General features: G+C 46.0%; 1 protein-coding gene across 2 annotated transcripts in view; it reads left to right on the plus strand.

The window, feature by feature from the left end:
• The window catches only part of add2 (adducin 2), a 51,477-nt gene that overhangs the window by 5,874 nt on the left and 22,120 nt on the right, over nucleotides 1-23,483 (plus strand). For both annotated transcript variants that reach the window (XM_003228517.4, XM_008122228.3), the window contains exons 2-5: nucleotides 15,066-15,293; nucleotides 17,822-17,957; nucleotides 20,223-20,374; nucleotides 22,782-22,862. In XM_003228517.4, the coding sequence (XP_003228565.1) occupies nucleotides 15,111-15,293; nucleotides 17,822-17,957; nucleotides 20,223-20,374; nucleotides 22,782-22,862 (552 nt within the window). In that variant the 5' untranslated portion in view covers nucleotides 15,066-15,110. The remainder of the gene's footprint in view (nucleotides 1-15,065; nucleotides 15,294-17,821; nucleotides 17,958-20,222; nucleotides 20,375-22,781; nucleotides 22,863-23,483) is intronic.

The raw sequence follows: 23,483 nt of genomic DNA on the forward strand, positions 1-23,483 counted from the left end.
TAGGAGACCACATGCCAATCATGAGCCAGGAGCGTGATGCAACAGCAAAAAAGGCCAATGCGATTCTTGGCTGCATTGATAGGAATATAGTGTCTCAACAGAAGTACAGTAGAGTCTCACTTATCCAACACTCGCTTATCCAATGTTCTGGATTATCCAACGCATTTTTGTAGTCAATGTTTTCAATATATCGTGATATTTTGGTGTTAAATTCGTAAATACAGTAATTACTACATAGCATTACTGTGTATTGAACTACTTTTTCTGTCAAATTTGTTGTATCACATGATGTTATGGTGCTTAATTTGTAAAATCGTTACCTAATTTGGTGTTTAATAGGCTTTTCCTTAATCTCTCCTTATTATCTAACATATTCACTTATCCAACGTTCTGCCGGCCTGTTTATGTTGGATAAGTGAGACTCTACTGTATAGCTTGAAAACAGTCCATGGGAAAGCGATTTAGGAGTCTTAATAAATCACAAGCAGAACATGAATCGGGAGTGTGATGCGGCAGCAAAAAAGGCCAATGTGATTCTTGGCTGCACCAAGAGGAGCCTGGTGTCCAGACCAAAGGGTGTATATTCAACACCCCATTAAAACTTCACTGTTTCTATGCCCTTAGAGCAGATTTTTTTAAAATGCCCCATGAGTGGGAGAATCATTGCATGGAAAATCTATGCTTTCTGCCCGAGGAGGGTGCGCATTGTTCTTGATTTCAGATAAACGGGTCGCTGCTGTCCTGGACGCTGGAGCTCCGCGTGAGGATCTCCCCGCAAGCAGGGCCTTCGCCTTCCTTGATGGAGGCCCGCCTGCTTGTCCCCGTTTCCCAGGACGGCTCTCGAACTCGGGGCGACAGCGGCATCCATTATCTCCCTCCCGCTCGGCCTTCCGCTCCGGGGGTCCGTGGCACCCGCCGCAAAAAGCTTTCAACTGCATTAGTAGCCCACTTGAGCGGAACGACACGGAGTTGTGCGGCGCTTTCGGGGGACGAGCAGGTCTGTTTGAGCCAATGATAAGAAGGAGAGAAGAGAGGCCCCCGATCGGATCTGCAGGTGACACCGGACCGGAGGGAGAGCCAAGACCCCGGAAGGACGAGAGATGGGTTTCACAGGGAGGCAGGCACGGATAGGCACAGAGGTAGGAGGGGTGACGCCTGGCTTGGAGACCATCCATGGGAAAGGGATCCGCATGAGCCCAGAGTGTGGTGCAGCAGCTAAAGCACCCGATGCGATTCGAGGTTGCATCAAGAGGAGTGTAGTGCCTCAACGGAGAAAAGTAATATTGGATATGGCTTGAAAACAAGTGAAAGGGATCTGGGGTCTTAGAGCAGATTAAAAGCTCAGTCCGCATGAGCCAAGAGTGGGATCCAGCAGCTGAAAAGGTTGCGCCAAGAGGAGCATCGCGCATCAAAGGAGAAAAGCAGTGTTGGATGTGGCTTCAAAAGAGTCCAAGTGAAAGGGATCTGGAGGGATCTTAGGAGACTAAAAGCACAGCATGAGCCAAGAGTGTGATGCGGCAGCTAAAAAGGCCAATGCAATTCAAGGTTACATGAAGAGGAGTATAGCGTGTAGAAGGAAAAAAGTTATATTGGATATGGCTTGAAAAGAGTGCAAGCAAAAGGGATCTGGGGGTCTTAGGTAAAGGTAAAGGTTTCCTCTGACGTTAAGTCCAGTCATATCCGACTCTGGGGGTTGTTGCTCATCTCCATTTCTAAGCCAAAGAGCCGGTGTTGTCCGTAGACACCTTCAAGGTCATGTGGCTATAAGACTGGGGGTCTTATAGCAGATCAAAAGCTCAGCATGAGCCAAGAGTGTGATGCTGCAGCTAAACAGGCCAATGCAATTCTAGGCTTCGTCCACAGGAGTCCCGTGTCTGGATGGGGGAAAGTAATATAGCCATGGCTTGGCGATAGTAATATATAGGACTGGACGTGAGTCAAGAAGGTGATGCAGCAGCTCAAAAGGCCAATGCAATCCTAGGCTTCATCCATAGGAGCCTGGTGTCCAGATTGAGGGAAGTCCATCGCTCTCTCTTCTGCTTTGGTCAGACCTCTTCACCAAGAATACGAGAATCCCCTTGAGTCCAGTTCTGGGCAAAGCCATTCCAGGAGGATGTTTACAGGCTGAGAGGAGCGCCACCGGAAGCGCCAAAGGCCTGGAAACGGAATCCATGTGAAGAGCCGCTTAGGGAGCTGTGGGGCAGCCATATTTGTGGGCTTTCTATACCGTAGCCTTGCCACTGGCCGCTATGGGAGACGGTGCAGAGTTTTGGCCCTATGGATCCCTCCCTCTTATTTTCTGGCCTGAGCAATTGCCAGATGGAGCCTCGGCCTTCCCTTGCAAGGTGGGTGACTCATCGGCACCGGGAACGAATGCCAGGGAGTCAGTGCGTCTCCCAAAAGAGGGTTTGGCCTTCCCAGAACTCCATGGCCAGTCTCCTCGCCTGCCTGCCTGCCTCGCCTCTTTTCCTGGCACCGAAATAATAAATACTCCCTGCAGTGACAGACCTGCCGCCCTGTTTTCTCTTAATCTTCGGGGCCCGTTCGTTCGCTCTGCAGGAATCAGCTGTGACGGCTCCGTGGAGGAAGACAGACAGACGTCGCTTTCGACCCATTTCTGCAACGGGAGGATTGAAACCCAGGTGGTGTTGGTGTCGCCGGATGAGGCGGTGTCGGCATTTGACAAACGCATGGCGGAGAGGTCCCTGCAGAGGCTCAAACCCTTTCCGCTCTCGACTCCCCGTCCATGAGATGTATGTTGACGACCTGTCCGTCTCTTGAGCCCCTTGAACTCCAGCAATGATGGAATTGAACCAAACTTGGCACACAGAACTTCCATGGCCAACAGGAAATACTGGAAGAGTTTGGTGGGCACTGACCTTGAGTTTTGGACTTGTAGTTCACCTACATCCAAAGAGCACTGTGGACTCAAACAATGATGGAGATGGACCAAACTTGGCACGGATACTCAATCAAGTTCACCTACAATCAAAAAGCCCCTTGAACCCCCCTAACCATAGAATTGGGCCAAACTTCCCACACAGAACCTGCATGACAAATACTGGTCTTTGGCGACCCCTCTGAACCCCCCTCACGACCCCCCCCCCCCCAAGGGGTCCCGACCCCCAGGTTGAGAAACACTGCTCTACACGGTGGAACAGATAGAGTTTCTAATTGTCATGGCTCAATGCTATGAGATCCTTGGAGTTGTAGTTTTACAAAGTCTTCAGTGGAAACAGGACTTCAGAATGAATGTGGTTTGACACTACTTGCTGTTGCTCAGTGCTGTGGAACCCTGGGAGTCTCGCTTTCTTTGCTAAAGAAGACAAACTACAACTCCCAGCCTTTATCCCCAGATGGGGACTCTAAGCATCTTGCCTGGACAGGAGTGAATCTGCATTAACTTTGTGGCGTAGATGCACCCAAGATGCCTCAAGGACAGATGGTGATGGATGCCTTTCCAAAAACGTCACGTTCCTGTCCAAAACGGCATTGACTTTCGTGACATTTTCACACAACTTCCTTGTGGCTTCTGTCCTTAAATGAGAATTATACTTATGCTGCGGGGGATCAAATAGATGTGTGCAAAACGGAGGTGTGGAAGCCGCCCTGAGCTGCGTGGAAGGAAGGCGAAGGGACTGATCAATCTTGCCAGTGTTTCTCAAGTGGAGCGTGGCTGGCTCCCGCTCCCTGGCCTGCCGTGACTCAGCCAAGATGCCACCATGGAAAGGCCACACGGCTGCGGATCTGACAGTTTAACCTTCTCCCCGAATGTCTTGAAAGAGAGCCTGGCATTTTGGGCCCCCGTCCATCCGCACGCCCTTCCGCCCAGGGAGGCAGGGAATCAATCTTGCAAAGAGAGGGAATCTGCATGGAAGTAGCCTGGCCTTGGTTCCCTTTGAATTGCTTGCTGCCTGGAGACATAACAACAACAACAACAACAACAACCTGTCAGCTGCAAAAGGCCACCCAACTCGGATTTGCACACATTATTTGCCAATACCTCACATAGCCCTAGACACTTGGGAAGTGTCCAATGTGTGATCCAATACAACAGTCAGCAGTGATCTTGTCTGCTGTGTACTCACCTTGTTGGTTTTTTTTTTGTTCTTAAAAAAAAAATCTATATTTGCAAATCCATTACAACTTGTACCTTCGGTTTGCTTCTGACACGAGAAATAAATAAAAATCTTATTGTGTAATCAAATATTATTATTATTGACACAAAGACACAGTATGACACAGCAAACGAGATCTATATGCTGAAGTCAGACACCTCCCAAGCGTTTAGGACTGTGTGATGTATTTTGGATGATGCGCTCAGATCCCACACTTGATTCAACAATGTGTGTTTCAACACTGGCAGCCACATTTTGTTCATTGTCATGGTTTCCTCCTTTGTTTACATTGTTCACCTGCTTCTTGTGGATGTCAGTGGCTTCTTTGTGTTAGTCTGACTTGGTGGCTGTGAGGGTGGCCCAGAGATTCTGTGTTCTCAAATAATATTCCGTGCCCAGGTTGGTTTCTCATGGGTTCTGCTATTGCTATTGCAACACTTGGGAATTAATCTTGCTAATGGCACCCTTTACACTTCTTTAACTGCAGTGTAGACGCACCTTTGGTGGTCTGGAGCTTCCGACCTTTCCCCTAAAAGGGCCAGAGAGTGTCGTTCCTTCCACACTTCTTTTCTCTTTTCATTAAGTCTCCCTTCTTTTCTAACTTATGGCAAAACCTGGACTGCTTTCCTTTCTGTGCAACTGCAACATCCAAGCTAAAATCATGACAAAGCGCAACCACAATTGGGATATTTTTGGCCTGTGCAAAAGTCTGCCTCTTTTTCAAGCTGGCAGAACCCGAATTGCACCGTCATGGTGCATGCACACAGGCAGGTTTGCACATTTGTGCATTCAGATGTGCATTTGAATGCACATCTTTTACCATTCATAGAATCATAGAATAGTAGAGTTGGAAGAGACCTCATGGGCCATCCAGTCCAACCCCTGCCAAGAAGCAGGAAATCGCATTCAGAGCACCCCCGACAGATGGCCATCCAGCCTCTGCTTAAAAGCCTCCAAGGAAGGAGCCTCCACCACAGTCCGGGGGAGAGAGTTCCACTGTCGAACAGCCCTTCTCACTGTGAGGAAGTTCTTCCTAATGTTCAGGTGGAATCTCCTTTCCTGTAGTTTGAAGCCCTTGTTCCCTTGTGTCCTAGTCTGCAGGGCCGCAGAAAACAAGCTCCCTCCCTCCTCCCTATGACTTCCCCTCACGTATTTATACATGGCTATCATGTCTCCTCTCAGCCTTCTCTTCTGCAGGCTAAACATGCCCAGCTCTTTAAGCCGCTCCTCATAGGGCTTGTTCTCCAGACCTTTGATCATTTTAGTCGCCCTCCTCTGGACGCTTTCCAGCTTGTCAACATCTCCCTTCAACTGCGGTGCCCAGAATTGGACACAGTGTGATTCCAGGTGTGGTCTGACCAAGGCAGAATAGAATAGAGGGGAGCAGGACTTCCCTGGATCTAGACGCTATTCCCCTATTGATGCAGGACAGAATCCCGTTGGCTTTTTTAGCTGCCGCATCACATTGTTGGCTCATGTTTAACTTGTTGTCCACGAGGACTCCAAGGTCTTTTTCGCACACACTGCTGTCAATTTAGTGCCATAGATATGCAGCAGATGCGCTAACTCCATATTATATACGGGATTTAAGCAACACGACTCAGATGAGGGACATACCCCCCCCCAGTATCCGTCCATCCCACGCTCTCAGTGTCTTTCAATGCGCTTATTCAGAAATAGGTTTCAAAACCCTGGAGCGAACCCACAGGCGCCGCCACTGCCTTATGGCTGACTTGGCTCCTACGTGAGCCCGGATCCCCTCCTTGTCTCTTCTGTTCTTGTCTCCTTCCCTTGACTTCAGATGGCAGGCCTTTTGGGAGGCCTTACTGTCTGCGGGGCGCAAGGTGGGCCGCTCTCAGTATCAGTTCTCCTATAAGAGTCCTTCCAACGTTTTCCAAAGGACAGGAAGCCATGTTCCAGAAGCATTCTCTCCTGACATTTCGCCCACATCTATGGCAGGAGTGTTCAGAGGCTGTGAGGAGAAGAGCTGCTCAGCAGTTAAACTCACTTCCTTGGACTCCAATGGAGGCTCCTTCCTTGGAGACGTTTAAGCAGGCTGGATGGCCATCTGTCAGGAGGGCTTTGGTTGTGCTATTCCTGCATGGAAGAAGGGGTTGGACTTTATGGCCCGTGAGGTCTCTTCCAACTATGGTTCTTTGATCTGCCTGCCTACGTGTCTGTCTGTCTACTTACCTTAGGGAGCTGCGCTGCCAAAAGAGATCAGGCCATCCGCTACATTAGCCAATTTCCATAAGGAACTGAAGACCTGGTGGTGTCGGCAGGTTTTTGAGTAATTACATTGGAATACCGCCGATTTCTGGGCCTGAATATATTGCACAAGATAGATCTTGCCTAAAATGATACATTTTAATATATTGGGTTTATGGTTCCCGTCCCCTTGATCAGGTTGTATAAGTGTTATTTTATTGTTATATATAATTGTATTGTTTTACTTTGCTTAATAATGTGTTATTATGTTTCTATGTAATGTATGTGTTGGTTTTATGATTGGAAACTGCCCTGAGTCCCATCCGAGAGATAGGGCGGTATATAAATAAGTTGTTGTTGTTGTTGTTGTTGGACTAGATTGCCCTTAGGGTTCCTTCCAACTCTGGGATTCTCAGATTCAAATGGCCACGTCGGCTGGTATATTCTGGAAAGAAATGGCTTTAAAAAAGGGAATTTGGATTCGCCTGTGAAGCGATACTTGCAGACAGTTAAAGCAGCTGGCAAAGTTCCAAAGTCTGGAGGCCGCGCAAGCGACACAACATCGGAGCCGTGGCCCTGCCGCACCCTTGGCTTCCTTGGGTTTTCATGGCTTTGTCTGCCAGTGGTGCTTCTCGGTGCGTGTGTGCGCCCTTTGATTTGCCCACGCCCCTCTCCACCTCCTTGGCTTGTACTTCAGGGTTATCACTTATTTATTGCCCTTTTAAAAGGGAGCATTATGCGCCGCCGCTTTCCCAAACTGCTGGGGAGATGCATTATTCAGCTGTTTTCTCCCTTCCACCGCGCTTGACGAAGCAGATGATTTCGGTGCACGCTTCCTTCCATATTGGCCTTTTCCTTGCGATGGGGAAACATCGCTGGGACGCAAGAGCATTTGTGTCGGTCTTTTGAGCAGTTAGGAAATGCACCCCTCATGCTTGCATTTGCAGAAGCGCAGGTCTTAAAATGCAGGTGGAAGAAATGTGCAGAACTCTGGGGGGGGGGGGAGTATGACACACTTTAGTCAATGGGGGAGATGCCATAAATGAGGTAGGCCCACATATGAGGGGTAGCGCATGAATGTGTGCAATACACAGAGGAAGCGCAAAGGCCACGATCTTGTGATTGTCTTATGGAAGGTTTTGTCTTGATACAGACCATCTGCACCCAAGTCAAAGTAGTAATGCACATGGATGCGCATTACATATGTGTGCATGCACATGGATGTTCAGTTGCATGATTAATAATAATAATAATAATAATAATAATAATAATAATAATAATGCCATCAGAACAAATGCAATTAAGGCCAAGATCGAAAAATCAACTGATGACCCAAAATGCAGACTGTGCAAGGAAACCGACAAAACCATTGATCATATCCTGTAAGAAAATCGCACAGACAGACTACAAACAGAGGCACAACTATGTGGCCCAAATGATTCATTGGAACTTATGCCTCAAGTCCCACCTCCCAGCAGCAAAGAACTGGTGGGATCACAAACCTGCAAAAGTATTGGAAAATGAGCACGCAAAGATACTGTGGGACTTCCGAATCCAGACTGACAAAGTCCTGGAGCACAACACACCAGACATCACAGTTGTGGAAAAGAAAAAGGTTTGGATCATTGATGTCGCCATCCCAGGTGACAGTCGCATTGACGAAAAACAACAGGAAAAACTCAGCCGCTATCAGGACCTCAAGATTGAACTGCAAAGACTCTGGCAGAAACCAGTGCAGGTGGTCCCGGTGGTGATGGGCACACTGGGTGCCGTGCCAAAAGATCTCAGCCGGCATTTGGAAACAATAGGCATTGACAAAATTACGATCTGCCAGCTGCAAAAGGCCACCCTGCTGGGATCTGCACGTATCATCCGAAAATACATCCCACAGTCCTAGACACTTGGGAAGTGTTAGACTTGTGATTTTGTGATACGAAATCCAGCATGTCTATCTTGTTTGCTGTGTCAGACTATGTCATTATGTCAACAACAACAACAACAATAATAATAATAATAATAATAATAATAATAATAATAATAATAATAATAATAATCTCAGTTAACCAGCACCCATGGGTGATAGTTACCATAGATACCATGATAATGATAATAATGATAATAATAATAATAATAATAATAACAACAGCAACAACATCAAAAACAGATTTTCAGTTAACCCACGGGATGTTAGATGTAATAATAATAATAATAATAATAATAATAGATTTTCAGTTAACCTGTGGCACCCATGGCGATAGGTAGATGTTGGATGATGATGATGATGTAGACTCTCAGTTTACCGGCACTCATGTGCAACATTTGAAGAGAGAGCGGCATGATGTTTGCAGGTCCAGAGATGCCATTTGGGGCTTTTGTCCCTCCCCTCCCTGCAATGTGAATGGATCGGTCCTTCTGAAGGATCAAGGTAACCAAGCTGCTTAATGGGATTCTCTCTCTCTCTCTCTCTCTCTCTTCTTCAAAAGATGTCAGAGAAAGAGGCTTTGGGGCTTTGGAGAGACCCTCCAGAGGTTTTGCCCCATAAATAATAATGATGCGCCTGCAGAGCTGGGGGGCTTGCAAACACACAGAAGGATGGGGAGGGGCTGCCATTGTTTCCTCTACCAGCCATGTATCCCGACAAAGGACAGGCCAAAGCCTCCAATTAATTGACATGGAAGAAAGATCCTTGAGGCCTTTGTCCTGATGTCTTGCTCCTGGGCTGCAAGGATCAGGCCTTGTGTCTCCTTCTTCAGGGTCCCATTCGTGAACCACAGCCAGGTCTTCTCCTTATCAGCTTTTCCTTCAATTTTGTCAAGGAACTTTCCATGCAATGTTTTGTTGTGTCAGCTGTCAGCTCTAGTTTGTAGTGCAGTTTTCTTGTACTGATTCTTTGTCTGCTGTGCTTTGAGGAGTTTCTGATTTTTTACTTCAATCAAAGCAGGTTCTTCACTTTGCTTTACATATTATTATTATTATTATTATTATTATTTGCCATGGGTTACTTGAGAATCTATTATTATACTTCTGTTACTATCATCATTATCATTATCATCATCATCATCCCCCCAACATCTACCAATCCCCAATGCATTCACAACTGAGAGTCTCTTTGATATATATATATATATATATATATATATAGAGAGAGAGAGAGAGAGAGAGAGAGAGAGATAATTCAAAAGCAGTGATTTACAAAGGAAGGCCCAGGCAGAAGATGGTGGGATTGGGCCCAAAGGTGCAAAGCCGGCTTGTGCGAAGGGAGAAAGGCAGAGCGAGAGAGCCGGAGAGCGAGCGAGGCACCTGCCGCCTGCAACCGCGGCCTCCTTTCTCTTGATGCAAATGGGCAGAGGGGCCCCAGGGTCCTCTTGGCAAAGCGCCAGCAAAACCCGACAACTGTCAGGCGGGGCATCTTTTCGAAACCAGGTCAAACTAGACGCACACATGCGTGCACACCCCTCCGCCAAAGCCCATCGCGTCCCTATTGCAATAGGATTATGCGGCCAGGCCACATTACGGGCTTCTCTGAAATGCATCTCAGTGAAAGGAGCACAGACACACCCCGTGCCCACCCCATCCTACTGCATCCCATTTGCAATGGGATTATATTAAATGCATCTCTGTGAAAAGAGCCTTTCTGCAAGTGAGAGAGGGCGGTTTTATTCCCATCCTCAGCTGCTGCAAGAAGATCACACAGACTGACTCCAAGCAGAGGCAGAACACCGTGGCTCAGAGATTCATTGTAACTTGTGCCACAAACACCAACCGCCTGCGACAAAGAACTGGTGGGATCACAAGCCGGAAAAAGTGACAGAGAATGAACATGACAAGCTACTCTGGGACTTCCGAATTCAGACAGACAGGGTTTTGGAGCACAAGACTCCTGACCTCACGATCATTGTGTTAAAAAATAAAGTATGGGTTGTCGATGTTGCAAACCCAGGGGACAGCAGGATTGAGGAGAAACAACTGGAAAAGCTGACACGATATGAGGATTTAAAGATTGAATTGCAAAGACTGGCACAAGCCAGTCAAGGTGGTCCCAGTGGTGATGGGTGCAGGGCCTAAAGATCTTGGCCTGCACTTGAACACAATTGGTGCTGACACAATCCCCACCTGCCAGCTGCAGAAGAAAGGCCACCTGACTGGGATCTGTACGCATTATGCGCCGATACATCACACAGTCCTAGGCACTTGGGAAGTGTCCGACGTGATCCAGTACAACAGCCAGCAGAGTGTCTGCTGTGGACTCATCTTGTTGTGTTTCTAATAACAACAACAACAACAACAACAACAACAACAACAATAATAATAGACCTGGCTATGGCTCATGAATGGGACCCTGAAGAAGGAGATAGAAGGCCTGATCCTTGATGTTGCCATCCCAGGTGACAGTCGCATTGACGAAAAACAACAGGAAAAACTCAGCCGCTATCAGGACCTCAAGACTGAACTTCAAAGACTCTGGCAGAAACCAGTGCAGGTGGTCCCGGTGGTGATGGGCACACTGGGTGCCGTGCCAAAAGATCTCAGCCGGCATTTGGAAACAATAGACATTGACAAAATCATGATCTGCCAACTGCAAAAGGCCACCCTGCTGGGATCTGCACGCATCATCCGAAAATACATCACACAGTCCTAGACACTTGGGAAGTGTTCGACTTGTGATTTTGTGATATGAAATCCAGCATATCTATCTTGTTTGCTGTGTCATACAATACAATAATAATAATAATAATAATAATAATAATAATAATAATAATAATAATATTCCATCTCCCCAAGGGGACTCGGAGCGGCTCACGTGGGGACAAGCCCAACAACACAAGTGAAAACACAGAACAATCAATTAAAGGCATTATATCACAAAGCACAATGCATGGATCAGAAGTGTGAAGGCGCCGCTCTTGCCCTGTGCTCCCTCCCTTCTCCAGATGGAAGGCAGAAGAGCCTGCGACCCTTTAAGGGCTCGGGCTGTGGCGCAGGCTGGAGAGCAGCTGCAATGAATCACTCTGACCAGGAGGTCATGAGTTCGAGGCCCGCTCGGAGCCTATGTTTGTTAGTCTTTGTTCTATGTTAAAGGGCATTGAATGTTTGCCTATATGTGTAATGTGATCTGCCCTGAGTCCCCTTCGGGGTGAGAAAGAAGGGCGGGATATCAATGCTGTACATAAATAAATAATAAATTTAAGGGGACGGCCGGGAGGGTGGCGGGAGGCTGCAGGCATCTATCCCACTTTGCTTCATAACCCACAAAGCCTCCCCCTGTCCCCACAGCGCAGATTGGGAAGAATGTGCACACGCAGCACAGCATCAGCGCTGCCCCAGAGAGACGCACCAAGCGAGGCCTCTGCCGGCACAATTCCTCCCGGCCTCACATGCAGTTTTTCGAGAAGTCCCTTGACTCTGAGGAGGGATCTCAGGATGTTAACTGGGGCCCCTTACAGAGAGAGGTCAACCCTCCTGTTCAAGGAGCTCCACTGGCTGCCATTTATTTTCCGAGCCCAATTCAAGGTGCAGGTGCATACCTACAAAGCCCTGAATGGTTTGGGACCATCCTACCTCTGTGACCGCATCTCCGTCTACGAACCCACGCGTTCACTTCGGTCATCTGGAGAAGCCCTGCTCGTGATCCTGCCTGCGTCGCAAGCGCGGTTGGTGGGGACACGAGACAGGGCCTTCTCCGTGGTGGCCCCCCGACTCTGGAACACCCTCCCCAAGGATCTCAGACAGGCCCCTACATTGGCAGTCTTCAGAAAGAACTTGAAGACCTGGCTGTTCCAATGTGCCTTCCCAGATTAATAGGAAATCTCCAATACCAAGTCCTATAAGCACTTTATTAGAACTTAGATTGCATATCGCACCCTGCACTTGCCCTATAAGCCTTATATTTCACCTGTCACATCAGCACTTTTAATCTTGTACCCATTACTCTGGCCCGGCCCAGTTTTATTGTGTTTTAGCGTATTGTTTACTGCTTGTTGTTTATACTGTTTTAATTGTTTTTAATTTGCCTTTTGTTTTGTATTGTTATATTGTGTGTTGAGGCCTTGGCCTTTGTAAGCCGCATCGAGTCCTTCGGGAGATGCTAGCGGGGTACAAATAAAGTTTAATAATAATAATAATCTCTCTTTGGAAAACCAGACATGTGTTGTATTTTAACTGTGTGTGTGTTTGTTTCTTCGTGGGGGAAAGATGTTTGTGCCAGTGCCAAAGTGCCGTCCATGCTCCAGGTGGGTCCATGGTGGGGAACTCGCTTGTGCAGCCATGGGCAAACTTGGGCCCTCCTTTCAGTCGTTTTGGATTGCAACTCCCACCGTTCCTAACGGCCTCAGGCCTGTTTAGTATGAACATTGAAGGTGTTGATGACCCCAAAGGCTCTTTCCAGGTACAGCAGAGTCTCACTTATCCAAGCTAAACAGGCCGGCAGAAGCTTGGATAAGCAAATATCTTGGATAATAAGGAGGGATTAAGGAAAACCCTATTAAACATCAATTTATTTATTATTTATTTATTTACAGTATTTATATTCCGCCCTTCTTTCTCACCCCGAAGGGGACTCAGGGCGGATTACAATGAACACATATATGGCAAACATTCAATGCCAATAGACAAACAACATTCAGTTTTTAGACAGACACAGAGGCATTTTTTTTTTAAACATCTTCCAGCTTCACGATTTCCGGCCACAGGGGGAGCTGTTGCTTCACCGTCCATTGGTGGCTGTACTTCCTCCTCTTTTCCTCGTGAGCAGTTTTATGGTGTTGTAGATTAGTTAAATTAGCCTCCCGCATAAAGCGTCCCTAAATTTCCCTAATTGACAGATTCAACTGTCTTTCGGGGCTGCTAGGTCAACAACAAGCCGGGGCTATTTTTTTTTTTTAATGGTCGGAGGCTTAACCCGACCCGGGCTTCAAACTCATGACCTCTCGGTCAGTAGTGATTTATAGCAGCTGGTTACTAGCTAGCTGCGCCACAGCCCGGCCCCATTTCCACCTTTGGGTGACTGTTTCCATCTCATGGCAATTGCTTCTGACTTGTGGCAAATGTCTTCCAACTTATGGCTTAATGGAGAAGGGGAAAAAATGTTGGGAATGGCTCCTTCTTACCTGTGCAGGTGGGATGCCTGCCTGGCCCTTGGCCTGATCCCCGAACGAGCCACGTTCTGAAGTGAAAGAACTGCATGACGAATGAATGTGAATGGATGCCTTGCCTGCCAGGCAGGGAGGGAGGCTTTTGGGGCCGAATCCCACTCAGATTTCTTATTTTTAGGTTGCAGATAATCTGTGGGTAACCAGGCAACAGGGGAACGAAGCTGCCGCGTTTTGTGGGTGGGCGGGCGGGCGGCAAGTGGAGTCACGCTTTCCTGGAGAAAAGGGGGGAGAGACTCATAGAGCGGTGGCCTCAAACCCAACCCGACCCAGCCGCACGATAAGGAAGGGTGGGAATACCGATGCCACGGTGTCCCCCTGCAGATGTGGGACGTGGAGTTGGGGTGAGCTCTGAAAACGGGCCCACAAGCCATCACTTTGTGCCAAAGAAACCACCAAGCACTCTACTGCTTTCATTGAGAGAGGCAAAGATGGCACTACGTAACATGACTTGTGTTCCTGGATTATCAATGCCATTTCCTAATTGGTCCTATCATAAAATCATGGGGAAAGTTTATTAAATTGCAAACACTTTGTCTTTGCAGGAGGGACATCATCCTGCTATAGCACATATTATTATTATTATTATTATTATTATTATTATTATTATTATTATTATTGTATTATATAATTATAATTATAATATATTACACTATGTAACACAGTTTTCATTCCTGGGTTACCAATGCCATTTCCTAATTGATCCTATCATAAAAACATGGGAAACAATGTATTAAACTGCAAAAAAACTTTGTTTTTGTGGAAGGGACATCCTGCAGCACAAGATAGATTTGCCAAGGAACTTCCCATGCAATGCTTTGTTGTGCCAGCTGTCAGCTCTAGTTTGTAGTGCGGTTTTCTTGTACTGATTCTTTGTCTGTTGTGCTTTGAGGAGTTTCTGATTTTTGACTTCAGTCAAAGCAGGTTCTTCACTTTGCTTGACATATTCTGCCAGGGCATGTTCTTCTTCTTTGACTGCTTGTTTGACTTGTAAGAGTCCTCTGCCCCCTGATCTTCTAGGCAGATATAGCCGGTCAACATCACTGCGAGGGTGCAGGGAATGATGAATGGTCATGAGTTTTCTTGTTTTTCTATCCAAAATGTCCAGTTCCGCCTGTGTCCAATTTATAATGCCAGCAGTATATCTTATTATTATTATTATTATTATTATTATTATTATTATTATTATTATTATTATTATTAGGTATACAACAAGGTGAGTACACAGCAAACAAGATCACTCTGCTGGCTGTTGTATGGGATCACACGTTGGACACTTCCCAAGTGTCTAATACTATGTGATGTATCGGCGAATAATGCGTGCAGATCAGAGTAAGGTGGCCTTTTGCAGCTGACAGCTGGTCATTTTGTCATTGCTGATTGTATTTAAGTGCAGGCCAAGGTCTTTAGGCCCTGCACCCACCCAGTGTACCCATCCCCACTGGGACCCCCTTGACTGGCTTGTGCCAGAGTCTTTGCAGTTCGATCTTTAAATCTGCGCATTGTGTCAGTTTTTCTAGTTGCTTTTAGTTGATTCTGCTGTCGCCTGAATAACAATAATAATAATAGTTATTATTCTATCTCCTCACAGATCCATAGAAGAAGAGGAGGAGGACGGCGCCTGCCCGGCGGAAGGATGAGCGAGGAAACCATCCCGGAGGAGGCCTCCCTCTCTTTGCCCCCCCAGAACCAGAACTGCGACCGCTTCTCCGACGACGACCCCGAGTTCCTCCGTCTCCGCAATACAGCCGCTGGCCTCCGCCAGGACTTCAACCTGATGGAGCAGAAGAAGCGGGTCACCATGATCCTGCAAAGCCCCGTGAGTCGGCCCCACCCGCCCAGCACTAGGGTTCAGGGACCTGCTGTTCGGAGAAGGCCAAAGGCCTTGCCAAGCTGCAGCTCCCAGGACTCCACAGGGCTCAGCCGTGGCCGTGGAAGCAGTCGTGAACCGCCCTCCTTGCACAGTGTAGATCAGGCATGGGCAAACTTCGGCCTTCCCTCCAGGTGCTTTGGATTTCAATTCCCACGTTCCCAATTGTAGGCTCATGTTCATCTTGGAGTCCTCGTGGACAACAAGTTAAACATGAGCCTACAATGTGATGCGGCAGCTAAAAAAGCCAATGGGATTCTGGCCTCATCAATAGGGGAATAGTGTCTAGAACCAGGGAAGTCCTGCTCCCCCTTATTCTATTCTGCCTTGGTCAGACCACACCTGGAATCACACTGTGTCCAATTTTGGGCACCGCAGTTGAAGGGAGATGTTGACAAGCTGGAAAGCGTCCAGAGGAGGGCGACTAAAATGATCAAAGGTCTGGAGAACAAGCCCTATGAGGAGCGGCTTAAAGAGCTGGGCATGTTTAGCCTGCAGAAGAGAAGGCTGAGAGGAGACATGATGAGGGCCATGTATAAATACGTGAGGGGAAGTCATAGGGAGGAGGGAGGGAGCTTGTTTTCTGCGGCCCTGCAGACTAGGACACAAGGGAACAAGGGCTTCAAACTACAGGAAAGGAGATTCCACCTGAACATCAGGAAGAACTTCCTCACAGTGAGAAGGGCTGTTCGGCAGTGGAACTCCCTGGAGGCTTTGAAGCAGAGGCTGGATGGCCATCTGTCGGGGGTGCTTTGAATGAGATTTCCTGCTTCTTGGCAGAATGGGGTTGGACTGGATGGCCCGTGAGGTCTCTTCCAACTCTGCTGGTCTGTGATTCTTTGGAGGGCTGGAGTTTGCCTGGTCCGGATGCCTCCAGAGGCACAGGGACCGTTGCCCAAGGGTCTTCTGCAGTGTGTTCTCAGGCACCAAAGGCCAGAACCTTGGAGAGCTCCTTCAAAGCCTGGGTTGGATTTAATGTGTTGTCAAAGGCTTTCATGGCCGGGATCACAGGGTTGTTGTATGTTTTCCGGGCTGTATGGCCATGTTCTGGAAGTATTCTCTCCTGATGTTTCACCCACATCTATGGCAGGCATCCTCAGAGGTATATTGGAGATATATAGTTTTCCAAAATACCTCACAACCTCTGAGGATGCCTGCCATAGATGTGGGTGAAACGTCAGGAGAGAATACTTCTGGAACATGGCCATACAGCCCGGAAAACGTACAACAACCCTGAGTTGGATTCACTTTCCCCCTCAAATGGGAATTAACCATAGCATCTATTTCTTAACCTACTAGATATTTCCTTTTTTCTTTCTTTCCTTCCTTTTTTCTTCCCTTCTTTCTTTCCTTCCTTCCATCCACCCATCTTTACTCTAAGCAACAGAAAGACTGTGGTGTCCGAACTAGAGATGGGAAGGCCTGGGGGAAAAAATGAAACATTGGGAAAAAGTTTTATTTCCTGTTTCTTACCCAAAGTCATTTTTTTCCTGAATTTTTTATTTGATTGAATAGAAGCAAAAAGTTCCATTTTTTTCATTATGATCTTCATAGTTTGAGTACCATGTCATAGATATATTACAGTAGAGTCTCATTTATCCAACATAAACGGGCCAGCAGAATGTTGGATAAGCGAATATGTTGGATAATAAGGAGGGATTAAGGAAAAGCCTATTAAACATTAAATTAGGTTATGATTTTACAAAGGAAGCACCAAAATATCATGTTATACAACAAATTTGACAGAAAAAGTAGTTCAATATGCAGCAATGCTATGTAGTAATTACTGTATTTACAAATTTAGCACCAAAATATCACGATGTATTGAAAACATTGAGTACAAAAACATTGACTACTAAATGGCAGACTGCGTTGGATAATCCAGAACGTTGGATAAGCGAATGTTGGATAAGTGAGACTCTACTGTATTTATCATTGGAAAAGAACGTGTTCTACACATTTTTCATTTTTTTCTGGAGAAAATGGCTTTGGGAAAAAAATCAGGAAAAAACTTGTTTTCCTGTCATTTTTTTCCAGGACTTCCCATCTCTTGTCCTAACAGAACAATTCCCAGGTTCTCAACAAAAGAGGCCCAAGGCGTGCGACTAAGGGTGTGGAAGGACGGGTGCTTTGTAGGAATACATCTGTAATGTGATTGGGGATGGCATTTAATTTTTTTGTATGATGCACAAGGACAACAAAGTTATTCTATTCTGTTATTCTATTATGTCTACATTGTAGAATTAACACATTTTGGCTCCACTTGGAAAGCCCTGACTCGACGCTAGGGAAGCCCGCGAGCTGCGGTTTTACGAGGTCTGGGGCTTTCCCTGCCAAAGAGAGCCAACAACGACTTCTGGGAGCCCACGGCCTCGAGCCATGGCCGTAACTCAAGTGGTGCCCCAGCGCATGAGTCCCATGTCTAGCCAAGGAAAGCTGGGCTTGGGCCGCTCAGGACGCCTGCGTTGTGTTTCCAGTCTTTCAGGGAGGAGCTGGAGAGCCTCATCCAGGAGCAGACGAAGAAAGGCAACAACTCCAACATCTGGGCCCTGCGGCAGATTGCGGACTTCATGGCCAGCACCTCCCCCTCCGTCTTCCCCACGTCGCCCTTGAGTGAGTCCTCGTCTCTTCTCGTGCGGACGCCTTTGCGCTCCCAATGGGATGGCTTTGGGGCTGCATCAGCCCTAATGGTGCAGAGGATGCCGTTGTGATAAACTAGAGCTGCCATGGCTCAATGCTGTGGGATCCCGGGAGTTGCATTTTTATATTAAGTATTTTCTGGTATATTTCTTGGATTTCTCTCCAATAGCTCTTTGCTTTTCTGCATGTCCACCACATGTCGGCTGGGTTGTGACACAGCTGGCTAGTAGCCAGATGCAATAAATTACTACTGACCGAGAGGTCATGGGATCGAAGCCCAGGTCGGTTTGAGCTCCTGACCATTAATAGCCTAGCTCACTGCCCACCTAAGCAGCTTGGAAAAACAGTTGCATCTGTTGAGTAGAAAATTCTAGGTACCACTGTATGCAGGGAGGCTAATTTAACTAATTTACAACACCATAAAGACTTCCAGCAGCGTGCAGAAAGGAATGAGGAAGTACTCCATCAAGTGGATGGAGAAGCGGCAGCCCCCCCTGTGGCCGGAATCGGGCATACCCTCATGAAGCCAGAAGCTGGAAATGTTAAATAGCCTCTGGGTCTCTGTCTGTGTGTGTCGTATGTCCAATGGCATTGAATGTTTGCCATGTATCTGTGCATTGTGATCTGCCCTGAGTCCCCTTTGGGGCGAGAAAGAAGGGCGGAATATAAATACTGTAAATCAATCAATCAATAAATGTGGTAGAAAGTGCTCTCTTCAATTTCACACTTCTAGCATTTGTTTGGCATATTTTTTATAAAATTTTCCACAAAATTTTCTTTGTGAAGTTATATCCCATTGGTACATCATTTTGTTCCAATTTTCTTTTAAATCATACGCATAGGTGTATTTCAACTTGGATTCCAAATATGCTCCCATTCTTCCAGCTTTATTGGGCGACCCATATTGGAAGCCCATTCAACCCGACATTCCTTTACTTGTTCAGTTTCTGAAACAGAAACAGAAACTCCCTTCTTTCTTTAACTTCTCTCTCTCTCTTTTTAATTTTTTTTATTTTATTTTAGGACATACACATACACAACATTTACAGTTCCCACCACCACCACCACCACGAGGATTATTTTCTCTTACATATTAACCCTGTTTGAGACAATCCTTCTAGATTTACATACTGTGTATAACATTTGTATCCTATTTCTTATGGCCTGATCTCTAGACTTATTCATAATATAATTCTTGACCCGGTTCTGTTTTTCTTCAACTTCTTGCAGTCTATTTTCATTACCTTTTGAATCATTTAATTTTACTTTCATAATTTCAAATTCCATTTGGTCCACCATATACTGATGCCATTTATTTACTGTCCGCTTTGATTTGTCTTCCCATCCCAATACTAACACTGCTTCTGTGACCTCATTCATTGCTTCCTTTATTTCCCTGTAACTTCCCATTCCTTCTCTTTGTACTAAGACCGCCATTTCTTTCGTTATAATCCAGTCAGTTCCTAATATTTGGTTTGACACATTTTGGATAGTCTGCCAGAAGTATTGCACTACCTGTTTGCATTATGTGCGTAAACCGGCCTTTCTGTTGACATCCATGCCAGCACTTATAATAATATTATATTATTTTTATAATAATATTTATTTATTTATTTATTTTATTTACAGCATTTATATTCCGCCCTTCTTTCTCACCCCGAAGGGGACTCAGGGCGGATCACATTACACATATAGGCAAACATTCAATGCCTTTTAACATAGAACAAAGACAGACAAACATAGGCTCCGAGTGGCCTCGAACTCATGACCTCCTGGTCAGAGTGATTCATTGCAGTGATTCATTGCAGCTGCTCTCCAGCCTGCGCCACAGCCCGAGCTTGCTGTCTTGCCTTGCAATCATGGCATGCCTTGCGTCCACTGGAAACACTGGCAAAGGAGGCCAGGTGGGGTAGCTTTTGCTTTTAATGCTTCTTTTCACTCATAGCGGCTTGCTTTCTTGCCTTGCAATGAATGAATATGCTAATTGACAGGGTGTACCATTACATGCCATTTATGTAATATTTTCCTCCTCGTTTCTCTTACTTTTGTATTGCTTGTCGCTCCTATTGTCTCTACCACTTTTCTCATATCTCGTTCTGTAATTTGTAACTCTGTTTCCCACAAACTGTTCAAGTCCCGTATTGTACCCCCGCCGGCCTCTACTTCCTTGAACTTCTCTAACTTCCTCAGACCTCGTCCTGCCAGAATCCACACTTGTCAAATCTTCTCCTCCTCCAGACCTCTCCACGGTGACGCCCGTCAACGACCTGCACGCCGCGGACTCTGTGGCCCTGGCCAAAGGGGAGCGGCTCATGCGCTGCAAGCTGGCCAGCGTCTACCGGCTGCTGGACCTTTACGGCTGGGCCCAGTTCAGCAGCACCGCCGTCACGGTGAGCCGAACCCGTCTTAGGAAAAGATTTTCTAAATCTGTTTGTTAGTACGCTAGTGTCACATATACTGAATCAACCCAAAAATTATTATATCTCTACTATATATCTTTATCCTTCTACTACCCAGTTTCTCTTCTGTGCGGGGTTTGACCACGTTAACCACCTTAACCACATATTTAACATATATGTGTATCAGTTTATCAAATGTAATATTTACTCTGGTATAATAATACAGAACAATATAATCTCTAAAATCAGGACAGTAAATAAAGTGCAGCACTCTGAAAATAGGGAAATTCCAGACAGGAAACAATCAGGGCCAGCTAACACCTCCCAACAAAGGATTCCCCCAGGCAGGAAGTATCCAGGCTTTGAAGCTGCAAGGCCATTAAATGCTAATCAAGGTGACTAATTGCAGCATTCATACTTGCCGCACCAAGACTATTAATTGCCATTCAACCTGGGCAACAAAGGATTCCACCAGGAAGCTGCAAGACTATTCAGTGCAATTTAAGCTGGCCAAACAAGGATTCCCCTACAAAGGAAGTAGCCAGGCTTCAAAGCGGCTCTTTGATTGAGGGTGCTACTCCAGCTCGCCAAATGAGGATTCCCCTAGGTATAACACAGCCAGGCATTGAAGCTGAAAGGCTATTCAGTGCAATCCAACCAGACCAGGAAATGATTAACCTTGGTAGAAGGTGGCCAGGCTTTGAAGCAGCGATACCACTCTGTACTACTGAAGCTGACCAACCCAAGATTCCCCTAGGTAGCAAGCAGCCAGGCTTTGAAGCAGTGAGGCTATTCATTGCAATTCTAGCAGCCCAAAAAACCATTCCCCTAGAACACAAGTACCCAGCCTCCCAAGCAGCAAGCCTATTCTGTTGCATTCCAGCTCACCAAACAAGGATTCCCATAAGAAGAAAATGGCCAGGCTTTGAGGCTGCAAGGCTATTCACTTCTATTCCACTTGGCCAACAAAGGATTCCCATAAGCCACAGCAACGTGTGGCCGGTCACAGCTAGTATGATATAATATAATATAATATATTGTATATTCATATAATATTATAATATTATAATGTAATACAATATAATACTACTAATATTACAGTATCATGTAATATCATGTAATATTACTAATAATATTGCAGTATAGTGTTCTAGTACAATATAGTAATATACAATGCTAATATTTTTCTATGCTAATAATATATTGTATGTACATGTCATATTGATCATAATATTGTGATACAATATACTAATAATAATACAATATAATAATATAAAAATTATATATATTACATGTAATATTACTAATAATATTGCAGTATAGTGGTCTAGTACAATATCTATATACAGTAGAGTCTCGCTTATCCAACGTAAACGGGCCAGCAGAATGTTGGATAAGCGAATATGTTGGATAATAAGGAGATATTAAGTAAAAGCCTATTAAACATCAACTTAGGTTATGATTTTACAAATTAAGCATCAAAACATTATGTTATACAACAAATTTGGCAGAAAAAGTAGTTCAATACACAGCAATGCTATGTAGTAATTACTGTATTTATGAATTTAGCACCAAAATATCACAATGTATTGAAAACATTGACTACAAAAATGCGTTGGATAATCCAGAACGTTGGATAAGTGAGACTCTACTGTATATAAAAGGGTAATGAAATTTCAGCCTAGGACAAAACAACAAAACTACACATCCCAGAAACACTAAACTTGGCAGCACAACCCCTCCTCCATGCCTCTACATTCATACAACAAAAGGAAAAGAAAAATAAAGTCCCAATGAGAGGGAAAGGAATAATTGTTTTTATCCAATTGCTGCCAGTTAGAAGGCTAAGCTCCATCAGGGGAAAACCTTTACCCTTTACCTTAACTACCACCAATACCTCAATACTTTATTTCCCATACCACCATACTTTGCCACAGCAACGCGTGGCCGGGCACAGCTAGTAGTGATATACAATGCTAATATTGTGCTATGCTAATAATATAATACATTGTTTGTACATATAACTTGTAAGCTGCTCTGAGTCCCCTTCAGGGCGAGAAAGGCGGGATAAATAAATAAATAACATGTGCATGTATCAATGTTTTTAGTCACCAAATTTAAGATGACGTCCTGCTTGTTGCCCTTCTCCACTCCCTCGGGTCCCTGACCTGCGAGGAGCCTTCTGCTCCTTCCTCCGGCCAAGGCCGTGCCAGGACCCCCAACGGAGACTCCACCCACAGGAACCCTATGCGGACTTGATGACGTGGCACCCAAACATTTCATGTCGTGCCTAGTTCTGGTCTGCATGCCTCGTGGGGGGGGGGGGAATGCTCCTGGGACACATGGGACGAAAGCATTGTTCACCTTTTCTTTCTCCGCTTCCTTCCTTCTCTCCTAGTTGCGCGTTAGCAAAGAGCAGGACCATTTCCTGACCTGTCCTGTGGGCCTGTCGTGCCACGAAGTGACCGCTTCCAGCTTGGTGAGTGCTCACATCCCCTCTGGCTTCCTTTTCCTCCTTTTTCAAAACCCAGAACATGCAATGTATCCTTTCCTAAGGCGTCACCAATGGCAATGATGACAATAACAACCAAGTCCCAACTCATTAAGATGATCGCAAGAGGGTCAGCAGAACCAACGGGGACACATACACTCCCCGTGCCCCGTTCTCTGCCTTGGCCATCCACCCAAGTGTCAAATGCTGTCCCTGCCCTACAACCAGGCCTTGAAAGCAGAATAGATCTAGACCATCTGTTTCATCCAGAAACCCTTAGACATTGAAGGCTGGCATACCCTCCAATACCTTTCCTCCAAATTTGGTTGGGGTGGATCATCTCACGTATCTCCTCCATGAAACATCCTTGGTTGAACCAAAGCCTCACTTGTTAACGTTAAGTTCCTTTGGACCAGCCGTTCAGGAAGCAAGTGGGACCTTTTTGCAATGACCACCAGTTTCTTCATAGTGTTGAGTTTCTCTCTTGAGCTGATGGATACTGAGATCTTCAGGGCAGGTTCTCAGCTTCAGGTGGGGTTTCTTGTTGTGCACGCTTGTCCTTCTCACCAGCGGACACTTGAGTCTCACCATCTCCACTTGTCTGAACCT

Source organism: Anolis carolinensis, unplaced genomic scaffold (assembly GCF_035594765.1).
Source record: "Anolis carolinensis isolate JA03-04 unplaced genomic scaffold, rAnoCar3.1.pri scaffold_8, whole genome shotgun sequence".
In the NCBI taxonomy this organism is placed as follows: domain Eukaryota; kingdom Metazoa; phylum Chordata; class Lepidosauria; order Squamata; family Dactyloidae; genus Anolis; species Anolis carolinensis.